Source organism: Zingiber officinale, chromosome 2B (assembly GCF_018446385.1).
Source record: "Zingiber officinale cultivar Zhangliang chromosome 2B, Zo_v1.1, whole genome shotgun sequence".
Classification (NCBI taxonomy): Eukaryota; Viridiplantae; Streptophyta; class Magnoliopsida; order Zingiberales; family Zingiberaceae; genus Zingiber; species Zingiber officinale.
This window is the reverse complement of record NC_055989.1, coordinates 15,979,025-16,001,268: the sequence shown is the minus strand read 5'-3', so window position 1 is coordinate 16,001,268 and position 22,244 is coordinate 15,979,025. Positions and strand designations below refer to the sequence as shown.

The window sequence follows — 22,244 nt, the reverse complement described above, 5'->3', positions numbered from 1 at the left end:
GTTAGAGTGTATACTAAAAGCCTAGCTTTTGGTATAAACATTTATGTAGAAATAAGAATCACATTGTTCAAATGTCTACATTTATGATAAATGTAGTTGTTCAATTAATTTATATTGTAGATAACATGGTGTGTGGTGTCACACACAGAGGATCATGTTATCAGTACCTTATAAATTATAAACAGTAGCTCACGACCATAATGGAAAGGAACAAACCATTGGAAGGTCGTAGTGTAATTAGGTATTAGTTTATCTTAACTATATAATTACACTAGTACACTTAGAGTGTATTGAGTAGGACCATTTGAGGTCGTTCCTTTTGTACTGACTTTATGAAGGAACAAAGACCTCAGTTATTATGGAAGTGTGTGCTCTTAATCCTAATATAATAACAAGCACATATATTTGATATTTATTTCTTTAATTTATCAATGGGTGAGATTTAGTTCGATAAATCAATAAGCCCGATAAGTTGGGAAATGATATCACTTATAGTGTGTGTTGTTGATTATAGAAGGAAACTGTGTCCTAGAGATACTAGGTTGAGAATGTCCCCAAGAGGAGCTCATAAGGATTGTCATGTTAAACCCTGCAGGTGGACTTAGTCCGACATGACGATGAAGTTGAGTGATACTACTCTTGGAGCTAGATATTAATTAAGTGAGTTGTCAGTAACTTACTTAATTAGTGGACATTTGTTATCTTAAACACAGGGAGACTAACACACTCATAATAAGGAGCCCAAAATGTAATTTGGGATTGGTGCGGTAGTTCAATAATAGTTCTTTAGTGGAATGAATTATTATTGATGAAATTAAGTTGTGTGTTCGGGGCGAACACGAGATGCTTAATTTCATCGGGAGACCAAAACCAATTCCTCCTCTCGGTCCCTATCGTAGCCTCTAGTATATAGAGATTTATACCCATCGCATACCCACCTTCTTACCCATCCAATGGGGCCGGCCAAGCTAGCTTGGAACCCAAGCTAGGGCCGGCAAAGACCAAGTGGATGAGCCATGTAGGTGGCCGGCCAAAGCTTGGGTCCCAAGCTTAGGTGGCCGACCACTAGAATATTTAAAAGGATTTTTATTAAAATTATTTCTTATGTGGATATCATGATTTTAAAAGAGAGTTTAAAAATTAAAAATTTCCTTTTATAGCTTTCTACAAAAGATTAAGAGAAGAGATTAATCTCTTTCCTTATTTGTAGTTTAAAAGGATGGTTTTAATTTTTGGTAAAAACTTTCCTTATTTGTAAATCATCTACATGTTTAAAAGAGAGTTTAAAATTTGAAATCTTTCCTTATTTGTTGATTAAATGAGGATTTTAAATTTTAAGAAAATTTTCCTTTTTAACCATGTTCATGATTTAAAAGAAAGTTTAAAAATTAAATATTCTCTTTTATTAGTTTCTACAAAAGATTGAGAAAAGATTTGATATCTTTCCTTATTTGTAGATTAAAAGAGATTTTAATTTTTAGAGATAACTTTCTTTTTATCCACATGTTTAAAAGAAAGATTTTAATTTATTAAATTTCCTTTTTATAAATCAATCATGAAGGGATTAAATTATTGGAGAAATTTTATAAATTTCTGGAGACAAATTAGGAAGTTTTAATTAATTAAAACTCTCCTTGTTTGTAGCTTTGGTGTGGCCGGCCAAATAAAATTGAGAAAGAAAATTGTTTTTAATTAAATAATTTTTCCTTTTCAATGGAAAAAAGAATTAAGGAAATTTTTATTAAATTTTCCTTATTCGCCAGGATCAAGGATTATAAAAGAGGGGGTAGAGGAGGCTTCAAAACTAACGACTCTATTCTATTTTTCCTCTCTTTTCTCCTTGGGTGTGGCCGGCCCTTTCTTTCCTCTCCTCTCCTTTATGTGGCCGAAACCTTCTCATGGTGGAGATAGCTTTGGTGGCCGGATCTAAGAAGGAGAAGAAGGAGAGAAAAGAAGCCTCTTTTCTAGCATCCCTTGGAGCATGGTGGTGGTGGCCGAACCTCTTCATCCTAGGAGAAGTTTTGATGGCCGAAACTTGTAAGGAAGAAGAAGGTGCTTGGTGGTTCTCATCTCGGAAGATCGTTGCCCACACAATGTCCGAGGTTAGAAGAGGAATACGGTAGAAGATCAAGAGGTCTTTCTAAAAGGTATAACTAGTAATTTTTGTTTCCGCATCATACTAGTTATTTTTGGAAATAATACTAAATACAAGAGGCATACGATTCTAGAGTTTCAAATTTGTTTTCGATATAGTGTTCTTTTGTTTTTTTTCCCTTTGTGATTTGATTGTTCTTTTCGGTTAACCTAAAGTTATTTTAGGAAATTAAATATTAGCTTTCCATAAAAGGTTTTGTCTAGTCGGTGGTGGTTGCTCCCATATCCAAGAAGGTCATGTGCCTCGCCACGTCAGTACTGGGAACCAATTATGGAAATTAATATTTAATGGAATTAATAACTTAAGGTGATTTGGGTCGAACGTGTTAAGTTCCGCAGGAGACCCAAGTCAAAACCTAAAAGAACGAATAGATTAAGTTTTGGATCAAACGTGTTAAGTTCCGCAGGCGATCCAAAATTTAATTTAAAAGAACACATGGTAGCTAGAAAAAGGTTTAAACCTTTGTACAATATTTTTGTACAGTGGAACCTCTAGGTTTTCCGAGTAGCAACCAACAACTGATACCAGTCTGAAAGTGTTTTCAGCACTGATTTTGACCGGGTCAGCTCGTATAGATGTATGGGATCCATGGGGAATTAATACATGAGTTTAGGATCAGTTGGATGATAAGTTTTCAATAATTGGGATATTGTTCGAAAGCTTTTTGGATGTTAGGCAAAGGGGGAGAAGTAAGGTTTAGTTGGGAAAACCTGAAAATGCCTTGGTGTCGGGGGAGCCTTGTGATAGGTTCTTAAAAAGCCCTCTGGTAAAACTCCTAGCTCAATGGGGAGCTTAGGTGTAGGGGGAACCTTGTGATAGGTTCTTAAATATCCTTGTGGAAAAATCCTAGCTCATTGGGGAGCATAGCTGTAGGGGGAGCCTTGGGATAGGTTCTAATGCATGTTGCATTTTGTTTCGGAGGTGTAAGTCCAAGTGTGTAGCCTTGGCAACGTAAGTCCATTTGTTTTAGCATATTTATTTACTATTGTTTTCCCTAACTTAAACGTATTGCCAAACATCAAAAAGGGGGAGATTGTTGGAGCAATCCCAATGGTCCGTGCGACAATGTGTTTTGGTGTTTAGGCAAAGGGTTTAAGTTAGGTTCACCCTTGTATTTGATATGTGTATTTGAGTTGTGCAGGTTTACAGGATACACATGTAACTCAGGTTGATGGCTTCGGGTCCGGTGAAGGATGGAGCATCCGAGGGACCGTGGACAGAGCAGCGAGGACAAGGGCCGAGGGAAGCGACTTCGAGGCATACGCGAAGGATGGCATTAGGACGAGCCGCGGGCTTGAATGCATCCGAGGGACGAGAGCCAAAGGAAATAGGCTTGAAGGCAAGAAGTCAAAGCTGCAAAGGAAGCGTCAAATGAGTCGTAAGGGTGAAGATACGAGTGCATGAGAAATTGTACTCAGAGTAAAATCCTAGTTTTAGGGTTTTATTGCAGCGTTACTGTAGCAGTATTGTAGTGTTACTGTAACAGTACTGTAGCAGTCGACTGCATGTTTTAGCAGTCGACTAGGTGCAAACAGAATGGTTCTGTTCGTTCGGTAAGTGTGGATCAGTCGACTGCATGTTTTAGCAGTCGAGTGCAAGTTTTGGCAGTAGACTTGTATCGAACCGTTGGGATGTAACGGTCAAATTTCCACAGAGGGCAGTCGACTGCATGTTTTGGCAATCGACTGGTAGGCGGGATTTTCAACCCACGTCCTATATAACCAAGGCTTGGAAGCTTGGTTATCCCTGACGAAATTAGTGGTGGTAAACTCTAATTAGTAGTCTACTTGTTCTCAAGTGTTTGTGAGTGTTGTGGTGAGGTTTCTCCACCCACAAGGAGCTACTTGAGATAGCTGGAGTTTGTCGGGGACTAATCCACCGACGGATCGGGATCGTCCACCTCAAGGACACGCCGTGGAGTAGGAGCCCTAATCTCCGAACTACGTTAAACGAACGTGTTAGCGGTTTGCCTTTCCTTTCTTGGTTTTAGTCTTTAGCTTGTTTGTTTTGTTTGTATTCCACTGCGCAAGCTAACCTTGTAGAAAGCGAGTATTTGGGGTGTCATCTATCCAACCCCCCTTCAAGCCGATCGTCCGATCCCCAACAGGAGGGTGGTGTTGTCTTGGTAGATCGTCGCCCACACGACGTCCAAGAAGAGAAGAGGAATATGACAGAAGATCAAGAGGTCTTTAGTTACAAAAAAAAGATACAACTAGTTCTTTAATTCCACTGCGTAATTAGTTCAGTTTTCTTTGTATCGATTTTGAATACCAACACAAGAGGTCAGCGATCTTGTACTTCGATCAAGGTGTGTTTTGATCCATCAAGAACTTGCTTGATTGATCAAACACATGTCTGATCGAACATACGGGTTGCTAGGAAAAGTTTTGTACTTGTATAATTTTTTGTTCAGGAAAATTTAGACAGAACGGAATTCCAGCGCCTTCACCTCCCACACCACATAATGTAGTCCCTCTCATGTGTTCTCAAGCCTCATCGCCCACAGTATACACTCTCACATAATAGATGTCTAGTGAAGCTCTATCCATGCCGACGAGATGCTCCCTGAAGAGTGCTCCATCCAAGACAGTTCTCTATTCTAGATATCCATCTGTATATCTATTCCAGCCTCAGTGTGCATCTCCGCTATCTCTGGAGTGGTCTCTATGTATCTAAAGTGTCTGAGTCTGAATGTGTTTGAAGAGGAGGTATAGCTCGTCGACCACATTTTGTAATCCACCTTTGCAAAGTGTAGTAGGGTGCCTCATATCCACTTGCCTCTGTATGAATCCCTCCATGTGGCATCCCATGCTGCTAATGCCTCTGAATCAGGTACTAAGCACAAAATGATCATTTTTTTTACCGGGGCATTTACTTAAGATTGATGATGTGTCAGTTCAAAGTAGTCCCCTAGTTCTATATAATCTATAGAAGGAAAATGTATGTCTGACAAACCTCTGTATGATTGATGTACCAAAATACCTTATGAGGACTCGACTACTACTACAACCTAGGTCAACTACTCATGCTAATCCAAATGATTCAGCCGAATAGTTATCGAGACCCAGTAGATCACTGAGACACTACAAAACTCGATCCATATGCAAAATGAAAGCTCCCAAAATTGTCAATGGTTCTGTCAAGGTATATCTATATACATGCTTTATATCAACTCAAAATGAATGCTTTCTATCTATTCTACTGCCCGCAGGGCGTAGCGCAGACGGTGGACGCATGGTATCTCTGGCGTAATGGTCAGGGGTCGATTCTCAGGAACTGACGACCTGGGGTTTACCCCGCCATGCGCCTATGGCCTGTGTACCTGTATGAACCTCCCTCCATATCCGTGGGGCCGACATTAGGGGGGCCGCTAAGGTAGCGGATCTACCTTTTTTTTTCTATCTATTCTACTGCCAAATATACAATCCCATACATGGGACAACCAAAATGCATGCCCTCACAATCCTAACTAATATATGTGTAGTACAATGCATGCTCCTAGGGGGATCTATGAATGTATATGTGTAATAGGGAAATAACTAAAAAACTTCAGACCCCTAAAATACATCATCCTTGCTTAAGTACCTAATCCGAGTAGACATCAAGGGTCATGTAGACATAAATCTGGATCTTTTTAAAGATCAACTCTGTCTCAAATCGCATCCCCTCAAGCATGCTATGGTTCCTTGCCCTCCAAATATGACGTACTAAAGCTAACATGACAATATGACGTGCCCTAATCAGGGCAAAGGTTCTCCAGTATTGGAGTTTAAAAATCCATAGCATACACCGATATGTAGTCATCTTAGGATGCATCTATAGTCATGCTTTAACTCTCCCCCAAAGTTGGGATAGAACCACATCTGAAAAACACATGATCTAGTATCTCCTCCTTCTATCGTGAGAAAGTGTATCGTCTATCCTCAAGGTATTCCCATCTAGCTCGTGTAGGAAGTATCTCATGTGCTAACATCCATAAAGTAAATGCATAGCTTGGTTGAAGATACTTCTACAAAACCGTCTTCACTCATGGCTTCTTGGACCTAATGCCTCTGAAATGATCATAAGCTCTCTAGACACCCCCTTTCCTTTAACTGAACCATACAGCTAGGGTATGCCTTGTAGCTTCTAGGTTATCTACAGTGGGCAAGATACTATCTCTAATGTGCAATACCTTCTTGATGAGTAGAGAGTCCTCTGACTTGTCACTCTCATACCCCCCCACATGTTGTAAGTATGAATGGTATGTGTACCCATTGTATCTATAGTATGTCTTACTTGTCTTGTGTACATCAGAGAACTTTAGCCAAAAAGAGCTATGTTCCAGTCTTTTAAGTCCTTCAAGCCAAGACCACCTTCTTTCTTAGACCAACATAATTTTATCCACGCTATAGGAGGGGTTTTGGTAGTCCACGTGAAGGATATACATATACTGTATATACGCTCTATAACTCCACATTGTAGGGGCAATATAGACATCTAATAGCATTCTGCACCCTGAAGGATTGACAATATGAACTAGGTCTTCCCAAAAGATAGGGTGTTCTTTGGCCATGAATTGATCCACTGGGTGAGAGTTCATCGGTGTTTATAGTCTAAGATCTTCAACTTCTAAGAATCTATAGGGATCTCTAGATATTTGAAAGGCATATCCCCTACTTGGAACCTCGTGATAGTAAGCAGCTATTCTTGAGTTGGAATATCTATCCCTTCCATTTAAATATTGGATTTATCTAGGTTGGCTATAAAGCCAATCATTTGAGTAAATTGTGATAGGTAGTCAACTAAAGACACATCTCCACATGACAAGAGTAAAACGTCATATGCATACACCAAATGTATTATCCTAAAATTCTCACATTTAGGTTTGAAGTGAAAACTGCTTTGCAAGAATCAAGAGAGATCTTCCATGCATAGGCCAAATAAGTATGGAAGAGCGGATTTCCATACCTAAGTTCTCTACCACCTCTGAAGAAATCATGCATAATGTTATTTATCATTATAGAGAAGGAGGTGGTGGTGATGCATTATCTGATCCATATGATGAATATGACAAGGAACTGTAGTGCTCCTGAAGAAAATCACAGTGTATTAAGTCAAAGACCTTCTATAGATCTACTTCTACCAAGTGGATATTATCTGAAATGATGTGTCCTTTGACAAAAGTTATCTGAGCAGGGTATAGAAAGTGCTCTATAACATCAACTAATCTATTAGTAAAAAGCTTGGATATGACCTTATAAAATACTGTGTAATAGGAGATAGGTCTATAGTCTTGTACTTTGCTTGCATGTGTTGTTTTGGGTACTAGAGAAATCATGTATGGTTCCATGATTTGAGTAACTGACCATTTGAGAAGAATTCCAGTACGATTGTGATGAAATCTGCTTGACTATATTCCAGGTTTGTTTATAGAATTTGGAATCGTATCTGTTTGGCCCAAGTGTCTTAAAGTCTCCAATGTCAAAAAGAGCTCCTTATTTTCTTCTTTAATAGGAATTCTCGTAAGCTGTACTTGCTAATCTTCTAAAAGTACCCTCCCAAATTGGATACAGTCTGCTTGGAATAGAGCATGGTCCACCTGCACCCCAAAATGAGACTGAAAATGTCTCGTGAATTCTTGTACCATCTCCTCGGGCTTTGTGGTAATTTCTCTATTAGTATTCTCCACAGCTATTATCTCCCTGAGATCAATATTGAGTGGCCTTGAGAATAGACGAAATCAACAATTTAGGCTGAGACAAGGGAACGTTGGGATCTGAGACCAAGTCCTAGACAGAGTCGGTGGCTAGGACCAAGGTCGGGACGGTGTCGACATCTCTGAGGCTGAGTTCAAGATGGCATTGGCATCTGAGATCGAGTTCGAGATGGCGTCAGTAGATGAGGTTGAAACCGGGATGATGTCGACCATTGAGGTCAAGCTAGGTATGATGTCGTCGCCGAGACATGATATTGGAATCTAAGGCCGAAGCATGGGGGGCGTGGGCGACTAAAGTGGTGGGAGGATGTCAAGATTTGAGACTAAGACACAGATGGTGTTTGGAATATGAGATTGAGACATACATGATGTTAGGATCCGAGGGCAAGATAGTGGCAATGTCAACGACTGAGTCCGAGCCCTAGATGATGTCGGGATCTGAGGCTGAGACATAGATGATGTCAACGATTAAAGCCGAGATATGGGGGATGTCAGGATTTGGAGGTTGAGATATGGATGATGTCCGAGAGGATATTGTCATGTTCAAAGCCTAGTCAGGAATGAGGTGGACGACTGAAGCCAAATCTAAGTACTTATCTTATCTCCGATCAGGAATGGGTTGAGTAGGTTTGATCAATTCGATCAAACCCTTTATCTCATCTAGACAGTATAATTCCCTTTAGGTCAAGTTTAATCAACTGTAACTTTGACTAATAACTCAACACGACTTTTGACCACAGAGGACACAGCCGTAAGATTTCACCTCATCATGAAGAGAATATTTTTAGCATTGATAGTTATCAGACGACTAGACATTCAAATAAGACAATACTAGGAAGAAAAGGACCTTCACAACTAAGAAGTTAAATTCCTTATGCTAAGTAATTGATCTTATAAGCATGATGCATCTATTTCCAGAAGATAACGACAATAGACTACTATTAAAAGTAATCCAAGTTCTACATAACAACAATATGCATCCTTCAAATGAGAAACACGTCGTCACTTGTCAATCAACTACACTTGATATTAGCAAAAGCTAAATATTTTTGGAAGCTACAAGCCTTCGGGCTGGTAAAGAAAGAACCGGAAGAGACCAAAATATCAATTCCTACCGTGTCTAAGCATCACAAATTCCATTAGTACATTTACAATAAGTGAACTCCATTTTTCCAAATGAAACATAGAAAATGTACATCAACTGCAAAGCTACATGGTTACACAGACTGTGTTTCTGTTTCACATGTCCTCTTGTTGTGGCCAATGGCTTGGCACTTGCTGCAACGAAGAGGTCTTTTAATTGCAATCCTTGGTTCTTCTGGCTTTTCTTTTGGTCGGCCAGCAAGCCGGCGGGCACGGAGGGAACATGCACCCGGAATATGAAAAGGGTCAGAGCAAACCGGCATACCAACATCAGGTATGGGGTTGATGGACAATGAGTAAGCTATGCGATAGCACTCACTTGAAAAGTATTTGGAACAGTACTCATCTATGCATCCATTAGTGTGCTCCATTACAGCAAGAGCATGGATACAAGGCAAGCCGCTCACCTGCCACCTTCTGCATGTGCATTCCTTGGTTTCAGTGTTGACGACATTAGTTGATTCGTCACTTACCTCAAATACAGTCCCAGTTGGACGCACTAATGCAAAAGAATGGGCTCTGATCATGTCCTCCTGCACCTTCTGATTGGCAGAGGGTACAAGAGCCTCAGTCCAAGTATTACAGGAGACACGGCGACTATACATCATCTCCATCAAGCTACACCTCAGAGTATCAACTATCTGGAGCACTGATGGTTCAGATCTTACTGACAACCAGTCATTGTATTTCTCCACAGCAACAGATGAGTATTGCCCATATCTCAATCCCTTGAAGAAAGCATCAGACCACGTCTCAGGTTTGGTGCCCAGTACCCATTCAGCAAGTTCTTTTGACTCACTCCTGATGTTTTCTATGCAATCATTGAACTCGTCCGCTGTATAAGCATAAATAGAACTTTTAAGATGATCAATCATTTTATCCTTCACTTCTTGTGACCAGGAGCTCTCCATCGCTTTCTGAAAATTTTCAATGAGGTATTGCTCACTGTAACAATGAAAGCTGTCCTCAAACACCTTGGACAACTCCTCTTCCATGCCATTTTGATCATTTGATATGAAGGTTATAGCGCGGGATAGAGTAAAAGAAGACTTGAGCTGTTCCAAAAACCAATGCCACGTCTCATTATTCTCAATATCTACAACTGAGAAAGCAACTGGATATATATCGTTCTCGCCATCAACAGCAGTTGCAGCTAAAAACTTCAAATGTCTATTTGCTTTCAGTGAGAAAGTGTCAAGAAAAAGAAGAGGGCGGCAACCATGCTCAAAACCATATAGTGAGGCATGAAAGGCAACAAAAAAACGAAATCTTAAATCATCTGATTTGTGCAGTGTTGCAACACTACCTGGGTTGGTCTCTATTATTCTCTCGCAGAACCACGAAAGTTGATTGCAAGCCTCCTCAAATGGGTTGTAAAGCTCTTTCTTGGCAATAGATTTCCCACGCCAAGCTTGTGAGTAATTCAAACTGAGTCCATATTCTCGTTCAAGATCATTTGCTATGTCCTTCGGCTTATAGTTAGGTATCTCTCGCAGCTTGTCTTTTATAACACTAGCCACCCATCTTTGAGATGCAAGCTTATGACTTTCTTTAGTAAGTTCCTTTCCACATGTGTGAGTAGGATTTATTTTCTTAATCATGAATTTTTGTTTGGCTGATGACCTAGATGCATGTATTCTCCATGGGCAATCCTCAACAGTGCACTCAGCAGTCACACGAGATTGGTCATTTTTAACAAGTTTATACATGAAACTATGAGCAATGGCATACTTGTGCAATGCGTCACGGAAATCCTTTGAAGTAGAGAATACCTGCCCCACACCAGTGATTAAATTGTCCCAATCGCTGCATACCTTTATCCGCTTCGCTTCATTAAAGTTGGCTAGTGGTGTAATGTCAGCATTAATCAAGGTACCTGAATCAGCTACATCGCTCCTAATTATCCTACAAAGAGTTTTGAATCACATGACATGGTTAAAACGTTTGCAATAAAACCCAGTACACATTGAAAAATAAAATAAAATACCTGCTTTCGCTGATCTTTGTGACATAAATGTCAGTTGTATCTGAATTTGCATGATAAGCAATCATGCGCTTCAAGTCTTTATCATTGGATATTGTTATGGGAGTCCGTTTGTTTCTTGGCAGGAAGTACTTAATTGAGAAAGGTTCATCATTGAAGTTAAACATAGACGCTATTTCTGACTTCAAATCTTCCAGAGACATTTCACTGTCAATATCAATTGCATGTGCTTCACCACCGGAATAAGACATGGATCCATCAGTATTTCTTACAAATTCACCTCCAGATTGGCAAACAGTTAAAATTTTCTCGCTTGCCATTATGTGGATAATTCTACTGTTACTTCAGAAATCTGAGTAACTGCTGGAAAAAGTAGCATAAAGTGAATCAGACCATGGTTGAATTTAATTAGCATAAAGAGAAAAAATCAGTATCCATATAAAAAGAATATTATTAAAAATTCAATGACAATCCAAAAAAAAAAATGAGAGGCCGTCATTTATTATTTTGCAAAAGATCGAGAAATTGTAGAGATTTAGGTAATTTTTTAGATCCATAAAAGAGGAAACACAAAAAGTTCTTGTTGGTGAAGGAAAGGTAACATTCTTTTATAAACAATATAATAAACCGTCTACATAAAACTTGGTTTTAAGGACGCCAAATATAATAGTTTAGAAATCATATATTTGCAAGTATTCTTAAATTGAATGAGGATAAAGATGTTTTCAAGGAAAATGGAATAAAAGTGTAGGTGATAACATTACTGTTGAATTTCAGAAGATCCAATGGTGCCAAGATAAAAATTTTTTAATAATGTTCTAAAAAAATTAGAAATTATGAAGATATATGAAAAATAACAGGAAATATTTTTGCATTTATTTATAAGAATTAAGTTGTACACAATGTCATAATTACATTGGAGTAAAGTTGATAAGTCATACCATGAAATTTGCAGAAAAGCTTAATGGGAGGATATTAAGAGACAACAACTATTTTGTAAATCAATTTGAATCAATTTGGTTTTGCATCTGAAAGATCAACCATAGATAATAAACAATTAACAAAAAAGGGGCAGGATGATTTGCATATGTTATTGTGATAATACTAGACAAGCTACACGATTGAATTCAAGATCAAGCTCCATGTTGCATATTATTTGCCCTTTATATATATTATTTACAGACAATATTATAATAATATATGAGTGAAAATAAATTAAATTCGAAAAATGAAAAACATTACAAACTTAAAAATTAGATCAGTAACTAAATAAATAAAATATCGTTTCAATGATAAGAAAGAATTAAAGAAACAATTAAGATAGATGAATAAGAAATTTCTATCAATGAGAAGGATAGATCTCTTAATCTAATGTCGATTTAAAGGCGATATTGATGAATGACATTAATAGGACAGAATATAGGTAAAAATGGTCCAAGTGAACTCATATGTGGTTGCCGAGGAATTTCAAAGCCAAAAAACTGCATGAAATATGTGATATGCAATCTGTTTAGGCGGTTCGAGCCTTATATAGGCCAGTTGGATGCATATGCAAGATGGGCGAGCTATTAATCCAACTTAAAGGAGAAGAAAATGATTTAGTTCAATTGATGATCCAGAAACTAATGAAGAAATTTTTGACAATTTTCTCAAAAAAAAAAAAAAAAAGAAGGATCAATTTTTATGATTATGAAATACTAAACCAATTTGTTAATGTGCTAGTACTTAGCTTGTCAATGTTAACTTAAGCATTTGTTTTGCAAGTGATAAACACTATAGAGGTTAATTATATGCATTACTAATAAATATAAATATCCTACATTATTATATTATGTGTTGCGCATTAGATGATGGTTGTAGTATTTTTTTTCCTAATAGAATTATGAATCAGATGAATCGACTAGTATGCTTTGTTGGACATACATCAGTTTTTTTTACTAATATTAATATTCTTAGATTTTTTTTCATTTTTAAAGTATTGACTACATATCCCTCTACCTCCTACGCACTGTTGTAGTTGATACCTTCCTATGCACTATACAGCGAGTTGATGCCTAACACCTCGAAACCTAAGCAAGTGACTTCATGAATTAAGAGCATTGATCCATTAGTGCATAACACAAATAATTAATGCAATAGAAATGGAAAGAGTTGGTAGAAAGGATAAAGTCAAAAATTATCCAAGAGCAATTGGGTGTCGCTCGTATATATGATAAAATTAGGAAAGAGATTGCGGTAGTATAAACATGTTCAAAGATAACTAATAAGTTTTATAGCTAAAGTAATTAAATCAATGTCAAAGGAGTAATTTGTTGTGTGAGACTAAGGAAAATTCTAATTAATATAATAAAAAACATTTCATTGATCTTGAATATTATCAGTAATACAATTTTACAAGTTCAATGGAGCATGGTTTCAAACTCAATCCCAAAAGAGATTGACCAAGTTAGATCAAGCTTGGTTATAGCCTATTATATCAAGGTTAATTCATCAGCCATGTCTTGAAGGATCATCAAATTATAAGGAAAAACACAAATAGCGGAGATTGAATTGGGATCAGCAGAGTTGGATCAAGATCGATAGTAGCCAGTTCAATCAAGGTTGATTTTCAGCCACCTGAGAGGGACCTTTCAATTGTGGGAATAGCAAAAATTGCTTAGATTTGTGACAGAAAATCTATGGCATCATATCAAGGTAGCAAGGAGTCAATGATTTTTCAAAATCGATTTATTTGTCGCCTACCTGAACGATCCAACCTGGGAATATTTTCTGTTGAAAGACACCTGATTCCAAGAGAATTGAGCCTCTACTTCCACCAACAAAATTACGCAAGGTGACTGTTGTGAGCTTAGGACCGGCGGAGTGGAAATCTAATACATAAAACAATTAAATGCAAATGATGCAAAAACTGCATACCAAAGTATCATTCTGGAGTATCATACAGAAGGAGCATTTAGCTTGATGTAAAGAAATGATTGTATTGATTTATAAAGAATGAAAATTTAAGAAATTTTACATCTACAATACTGGTATTTAATGAAAAATAAGATACATTATTCTCTGGTTTTTTTGACAATGTATTTGGATATTCATTCATCAAATATAAGATACATATTCTTTGTTGTTTTATTATTTTTTCATTATTTTGAAAAAATGTTTAATTTTTCTGCCCATTCTGATCCCACTAGTTCAATATGGTCAATACCTAAAATTTCATAACAGTCAACATCAGTAGCTATATTGAAAACCATGCAATCAATAGGGAAAGTCCATGTATACTCAATCCTAAATAGTTAGCAGCAACAAAGATTGGTGATGGTGATAATAACGATACACAATTTATTTCTTAGAAATTCATTTATTAGTAGTAAAAAAAATTCATCAAGTGATATAAATAAGACTTCATGTCCAAGAAAGGGATCAATTGAAATCGTAGACACAAAAAAAAAGTGAATAGATGGTGTTCAATGAAAAAATAGAGTCGACATACTATGTTTAGGGTGCCACAGTGCATAGACGTAATAGGGCTTAGTGCCACATTTATCTCTTAGATTGCATGCTTGGGCATAATCACAATTACAAATATACAATGATCACTATGAGAATTGACTTGGGTCTTGAGCTAAGCTCTCTTGGTTAGAGACATCAGATACACAAGTCATAGCCCAGTATTGTCATGCCCCTGCCTCCTCTTGTTTATTTGTTCTCGTCACATTTTCATCACTCACTGCATAGTCCTCCATAAATGTGTTCAACCAACAGTGTTAGTGGAACCATTGTCCAACACAATGATTCTCATTATATCCTTGGCATTCAAGATTCTTCTCTCTCACAGGGAGGATAGTCAACTCACATCTCCACATCCAAATGAGAATGATACAACTTATTCAACAAGGCATAATGCAAATATCATTGTGTCTAAACGGTTTCTCAGCCATGAGAATTGACCATAGTCACTTCCATGATTTTCCTCCATCATATCAAGATACTAGATTTTCTATTATATACGTCCTCATAAGAAAAATTTCATTTGCAATTATCAAGCCTATATTTTTATTTAAAATAGGATGGTCATTTGTTTAGATAATACTTTTTCACTCTCTAAAGTAAGCGGGATGAGCATTATACCCTTAACTAATCTCAAAATTCCAAAGAATCAAAGCAAAAAGTTTTAGAAAGCCAGTTTTTTTTTTAATCTATTCTTGAAGATTCCTGTAATGTCATCCAATCATAGCAACTTTGGATACAACTACCATCCCTCTCCAAGGTTTTGGCATATGTATAGTGTGTGCTTCCCTAGCTTATGCATCTGCAGGCACCTTTTCTTTATTTAAATGTTGTTCATTCTATCGGACAACATGATAGAAGTGATGAAAGTGGCAGTTGGATAGACTCATTTTCAGTAAATGATTGTTATCACAATCCTTTAACATGTAACTCTTGTCATCATCATCATATAATTTTTCTTCAGCACCTATAAACATTACTATTAGCATAATCTAAAGAAAGAATATTTGATCAATGAAAATCTTGAAAATCCTAAACTTGGATCCAGTAGAAGACAAGGTGCACTATATGTCAGTCTCACAAATGGACTTGTAAGTCGCTTAACAAATTTTCTACATAGTAATCCAAGTGTAGGTTTTTTTTTAGATCCATTGATACATCAAATGCAGTTAAAGGTGCAAACAAGATATTCAGTTACTCCATACATACTGGAAGATATAAGTAAAAAAAATGTTGCTCAAGTTGTAACAGACAATGCATCTAATTGGAATAGCACTTGGAAGATCGTTAGAAGGAAAAAAACAAAATTGTTTTTGTCTCCTTGTGCTGCACTATTTAAATTTGATTGTGCTGAAGTTAGTAAAATTCCAACATTTTATACTATTACAAAAGCAAAGCAAATCACAATGTTTATTTATGTCACACCTTGGTTCTCAATTAGCATAAGAATTTGATAAGGGAGGTGATATGGCAAGACATGTAGAAACCAGAATTACCATGGCATACTGCAGTATATAAAAACAAAGATGGAAAAGAAAATTGTAATTAGATCTATGTTTGCTTCTGAATTATGAGTTAAACTTCCTTTGCAAGCCAATATAAAGTGAAAAAGTAAGATGTAATACCATGGGATTAAAGATTCTAGAAAAGCAATGAAGTTTTGTTTGGAATGTGTGACTCCACTTGTGAAAGTGTTTCAACTTGTGAATGGTGAGGCCAGAATGACTATGAGATGCATTTAGTTTGGGTAGAGCATACAAACAAATTGTAAAGAACTTTGATGACATTGAATTTGTATATCAATTTTTGAACATGCAGTAGCCTACTACATAATCCTCAGTATCCATTTTTAATTCAATGCTACTTTCTTTTTTTCCATCTACTATGATATTTTATTCATAATATCAAACATACTCTAAAATTTTAACTTATAGGTTTCATTATAAGCCAAACATTAATCCTTACAAATATTAATATTGATTTGTACAAGATAGAGAGAACATACCTAGATGTAGAGACCGGAATAAGAGGAGAAGGGATAGTTGGCATGAGCATGGAAATACCAACAAATGATAGAAAACAATCAGGTATGTAAAATTATTTTTCATCGTTTAGAATAATTTTTTATGATTTAGCTTTTCTACAATTTTTTGGTGGAAAAGTTATGGTGAAAAATGTCATATAAGAGTTATGGTGAAGAATCTCATACAAGAGTGATGGTAAAATGACATATAAGAGTTATGGTGAAGAATGTCATACAAGAGTGATGGTGAAAACGTCATATAAGAGTTATGGTGAAGAATATCATATACTTCAACTACTTTCAGTGGTACTCTATCATGTAGTGCTACCAGGTGGAAAAAAAACAGAGTACTTTTTGAGCATACCCATTCTAGAAAGAAATTAATTGAGCATTTAATGCATTTGTGTTCATGAAATATAATCTTCAATTGAACTTGAGACAAAAATAGTTCAAGAGAAAGAGAAAGGAGATCCATATGATCTAATTAGTTTGTCAAGTATAGAAACAGATGATGAGGAGAATAATAAAGTTGAAGAATCTTGTCTTCCAAAAGATGCTTCAATAGATTCAAAGTTTAGAATGAGAGGTGTATAGATAATGCTGAACATATTTTAAGTATTTAGAACTTATAAAAATGTTTATTTTTATAATCATCTTTAAAATTTAAATGTAAACAATGATAACAAAGGAAAAGGTTAAAGTTGTTGAGAAAGAAACAATTAAGAAACCAAAGAGGAAAACACAATAAGAAGAAATGATTTTGATAGATGATGAGGAGGATAATGAAATATCAATTGGAGAGGAAATAGGGCAATTGTGATTCATGTATTTCTTATATTAGTTACTTTTTTATATTTCAAAAGTGGATTTTGGTGACATTAATCTAAAAAAGTCTTTAATTCTTTAAGAATTCATATGTTTGTGGCAATCATACTATGGTGTTAAATAAGACATTTTTACAAAAAATTTTGTAAAATAATAACATTTAATTATTTATGTTCATGATTCGCAAAATCACCAAAGTGATCCATGATATGAACCTTGACATGACTCATCTAATGAAGCTTGAATATGAAATTGACGACTTCGATTTTTTTTCATCAATCTCTCTTTCTTATTCATATTATGTTCTACATATTCTCAAACAAACCTAATTGTGCTTCCAACCTGATATAGGAATAATTGAATGCAACGCATTATTTATGAACTTTAGACCCTAATTTTAGGTGGTAAAATTGTCAAGGTCTAGACAGCTCTAGTAATATTTATTGAAAACAACATTAACTAAGACATCACCAGTACAATCAATCCTACTAAAATAGATGTTGCAATACACCATTACAAACCGCTCTATAAAGATGGAAATCAGTATGCCTAAAATGTGAAATTATCTCCATCATGAAATCATGTGACTAAATTTTCATTTCTTACGAAGCAATACCACAAAACTCGCCTACACACAAACTCTACAATTGACAAGTCAAGAGCAGAGACAAAAAATTCTGTCTGCCCATAGGTAGAAGATCACTGACTCCAATATACTGAGATTGCAACTTTCTCCTCCACAACTTCTTCCTCTCAAACCTTAAAATCTAGTCTCCCACTTAGCCTTCATCATAGAGGCCATAACTCATGTAGGTAAGCCTCATTGGTATGTTATGGTCATCTACTTCATATACCTCTAATAGAGGTAATTTTTTCATATGTAATGCTTAGGATAGCCAATGGTATGATTTTTTTTTTACACTGAATAGGTGAAAGATTGAAAATCAGCCCAATCATTTCCTCAGTGTGATTCAATGAGTCAACTTGTTGTGATTTCTATATAGATTGCATAATATTTTAGTGAATACAAGATTAATTTAACGTCTTTGATATGGTGGGAGTACTTTTATTGAAAATACAAGGAAAGAATTTAATAGAGAAAAGAAAATATAAATGGTCCATCTCGTAATTTTTTATTTTTTTATTAATTTACAATGATTATTAATTTTCTCAAATATTTTATTATAATAAATATTTTATATTATACTAACTTCTATTCATTTACAACATTTTACTAAAGTCAATAAACATTTTATTTTTTTTAATTTCAAATATTTTTGAAAACTTTTCATTATATAATATTTTGCAAGGTTGTCAACATCAAGATCCTACTCAAGAATGCAAGGTTGTCAACATCAGAAACAACCTCTTACAAAAATGTAGGGTAAGACAGGTGTACAATTGACCCACTATGATCCGACCCTTCCCTAGGACCCGCATTGGTGAAAGCTTCGTGCACCAGGTTACCCTTCATTCTAATATTTTATTTTTATTAATTTCAAATATTTTTTAAAACTTTTCATTATACAATATTTGCAAGGTTGTCTAACATTAAGATCCTACTTAGGAATGGGAAGAGGTTCATAGATCTAAAGCGTAAGACCATAAAATGCTATAATTTAGTAAGAATATTCAAAAATATATTTGATGTTTATAATGTATTATATCTATTGGTTTACAATATATAGTATTAATACGAATATTTTAAATATTTCAATACAATTTTCATATAGTAAATATATGAAAAATACAATATAATTATTAATATTTCATCTTATATTGAAATATGCAACTTCTCTAAGGCAGATCATAATTATATGATGGAAGATAATAATGATTAAAAAGAGTTCATCCACTTAAGACTCAACAAGAATCTTATATTATTGAATTTTTTCACAAATGATATGACACAAAAAAAGTTATTTGCGAAGATATTAGTAAATGTCAAATAATAAAATATTATAAATATATTTTAGTCAAGTTGTTGGTCCCAAGATCCAATCTAGGAATGATACGAAGATATAGGATCAAATCGTAGGATCCTAAAATCCTAGACCAATTGACATCATACTTGGAATCTTAATCTTTTGATTTCGTTTGGATTGGAGGATCCTAAGGTTCAAATCACAATTTTGACTATCATGATATTTTGTAAGTTACTCCAATGATGGCATAATATGATTAAAAAAAACAAGATGAATGAACAACTTAACCAATGTATGACAAACATGACAAATGCCATATAGTATGATGTGGATCGACTAGCTTAATGAGCATATAAAAGTTTAGCATAAGCAAACTAATGGTATGTGTTATCTAGAATAACAAGCATCTATCAACTCAAAAGGCATAATCTCATGATTTAAACTATATGTCAATATCATTAGCCCTATAAAACTAGTCACAAAGGAATATAAACATTGAAACCAACAAATTTGAAAATGCACACACATACCACAAAAAAAAATAAAGAGAGTTTATTTATCAGATTAGAGTTTTTAAGCAACAATCAGGCCAATAGACACTTCTCTAAACATACTACCACTCAAATCCATATACACAAAGGGTAAAGTACACACCAGTTATCCTCAACACCAACTTCACTCGCCAACTAGTAAACCTCATCGTATTACTCGAGCCAAACATAAGGTCCAGCAACTCTTAAGATGAACCAGATACCAATACATGACTACTAGGCTAGAAGCCACTGCCCTTTTATCTTCAGAATGAAATTCACTCATATGGTTCATTCAAGTATTAATGGCGTACCCCCTTAATTTGGAATGAATGAAAGGACAACCATCCATTAACTTTCTCATAGTTAGAATTTGGTCATTTGTAAGAAACACCAATAATATACTCTAAAAAGAGTACAAGGAGAACTACCAATAACAATCTCTAGTAAAAGTTGAAGATCACTAAAGAATTAACTATATTCATCAACATATCACTGGAAAATCAAATTGATCATATTATTTAGTAATGAACAAAGCACAATTCAATCAAAGGAGGAAAGGATCAATGCCTGCGTTGAAGTACGATGTAGGGCTATCAAATATGAAGCTTCACTGTTGTTGGAACTCTATTGGCTCCAAACAGTCCTAACACAAAACTCCAATAAGAACTAACAACAGCCACATAATCCACGCACAACAAGATAGAAGCGATCCTACCTCAGGTATAAGATTTTGGCTCTACAGTTGCTGCAGTCCCTAAAACCGACCAGGGAAGTCGAGCACTACTCAGATCGCCGAAGGGGACACTCGCTGCGGATTGACGACGAGGAGGTTACGCTATTGCTGAATATCACAGATCCTCGCCCATAATCCCTCGCTGAAGCTCACAGACAGAGGAGAATCAAAGCTTTCTTTTCTATATACAGATAAAAATGATTCCGTCACCGCTGTTACGAGTCGTCAGGAAAAGGGAGAAGTTGCGGCCGCTGATGCCCAAGCCCAGGGGATGGAACTTCGACCTAAAATGCTCGCAAGTCTCTTCGTCCCCACGCAAGATATCGAAGTTATAGTTGAAGGAGGCTACCAACAACCGAACTCGACGGGAGGAAGGGAGGAGGGGATCGGAAGTAACTGCGCAGAGTCATGAGAAAATTAAGCGTGGGGTTCAGATGTCACCCTGCAGCTTAATCAAGGCCGTCGTAAAACTCTCCTTTGTTTTCTATCGCCGATTGAAGGCCGGAGTTGTCACCCGCCGGCGAGCAACTCGCAAGGACGAGAGGCAGAGCAGCGCACGGGTGGCTGCCGTTTCCTGGAATCCACAGCCAAGCATAACCAGCAACCCTAGCCCTAGAATTTCAAATAAACCGGGCCTGGTTCAGTTGAGCTCATGGTTCAGAGCGGTTCATCCGACAGGTTTCCATTTCGCGCGCCTTAGATTGAACCTCAAATCTTGTTCTCGATCAAATGTTTTTTGTTTTTTTTTTTTGAGATTTGTTCTCGATCAAATTTTAATTGGGAATGAATCAGAAAAAAATTTATCCATGAATTCTTTTGCTCAGGACTTATTTGTACTAGAAAAATATAATATGATTGTCACATAAATTACAGACATGTACATGTGGTCAATAACAGTGTTTCTTCAAATTTGCATTCAAATATATTTATAATATGTTAAATTAATTGAATTAAGTTTTGAATAGTTTCTAAGACACTTTAATCTAGTAAAGTCCAATAAAAAGGTGTGTCTCCGAGTGCACAACAACTCTTCTCAATTTTCTAAACAAATTTTCTAAACATATAAAAATTAAGTCTCAATGTTGATATAAGAAAAGTCATAAATTTTTCATAATTTTTTATAATAGATGAATATCTAAAAATACTAAACTAATAAATCGTTCATTTCTAAACACTTCCGGATTTACTCTGACATGAATAAAATATTTTCATAAAATCAAACCCTAAGCACTAAAAATAAAAACTTATTGACATAATAAAAAATACTTTAAATAAATAAAATCACCGTAAATGCCTTTCCGGGGTGTCCAAATTGAACACCCAGATGACGGTGTATATATATATATATATACACAGAAATCTTCTGCTGCGGTACCTTATGTGCGATTTTACGGCGGTACTTGCCACGTCAGCGAGAAAACACAAAAAAAAAGGTATCTGATCGGTCACCAGACCGATCAGGAAACGATCAGGAGGCAAAAAAAAAAAGTAGGGGGATGTGGACCGATCCACCTATAGTCTGATCGGTCCACAGACCGATCAGGCTTCGAAGCCAACTCTCACATAGAGTTGGTTGATCGGTCTGTGGACCGATCAGCCTAGGGCCTGATTGGTCCACAGACCGATCAGGAGACTCCCAGACCGATCAGGTTGGAGCCTGATCGGTCTGTATTGTTCTTTGTCTTCTTCTTCGCAGGTGCAGATATAAATCAGATGCT

General features: G+C 36.0%; 1 protein-coding gene across 3 annotated transcripts; it reads right to left on the bottom strand.

Annotated features, from left to right (window-relative positions):
• Positions 1 to 8,859: 8,859 nt before the first annotated feature.
• On the bottom strand, positions 8,860 to 21,130 carry LOC122045403. 3 transcript variants are annotated; one of them, XM_042605619.1, is made up of 4 exons: positions 20,509 to 21,130; positions 20,361 to 20,436; positions 10,984 to 11,340; positions 8,860 to 10,901 (listed from the first exon to the last, which is right to left on the bottom strand). In XM_042605619.1, exons 3-4 carry the CDS (start codon positions 11,298 to 11,300, stop codon positions 9,071 to 9,073), a joined length of 2,148 nt encoding a protein of 715 aa, XP_042461553.1. In that variant the 5' UTR covers positions 11,301 to 11,340; positions 20,361 to 20,436; positions 20,509 to 21,130; the 3' UTR covers positions 8,860 to 9,070. The 3 variants fall into 3 exon arrangements, with proteins under 3 accessions (XP_042461553.1, XP_042461551.1, XP_042461554.1); XM_042605617.1 differs by lacking the exons at positions 20,361 to 20,436; positions 20,509 to 21,130 and adding an exon at positions 13,723 to 13,850 and having other exon boundaries at positions 10,984 to 11,343; XM_042605620.1 differs by lacking the exons at positions 20,361 to 20,436; positions 20,509 to 21,130 and adding an exon at positions 13,723 to 13,850.
• Positions 21,131 to 22,244: the final 1,114 nt, after the last annotated feature.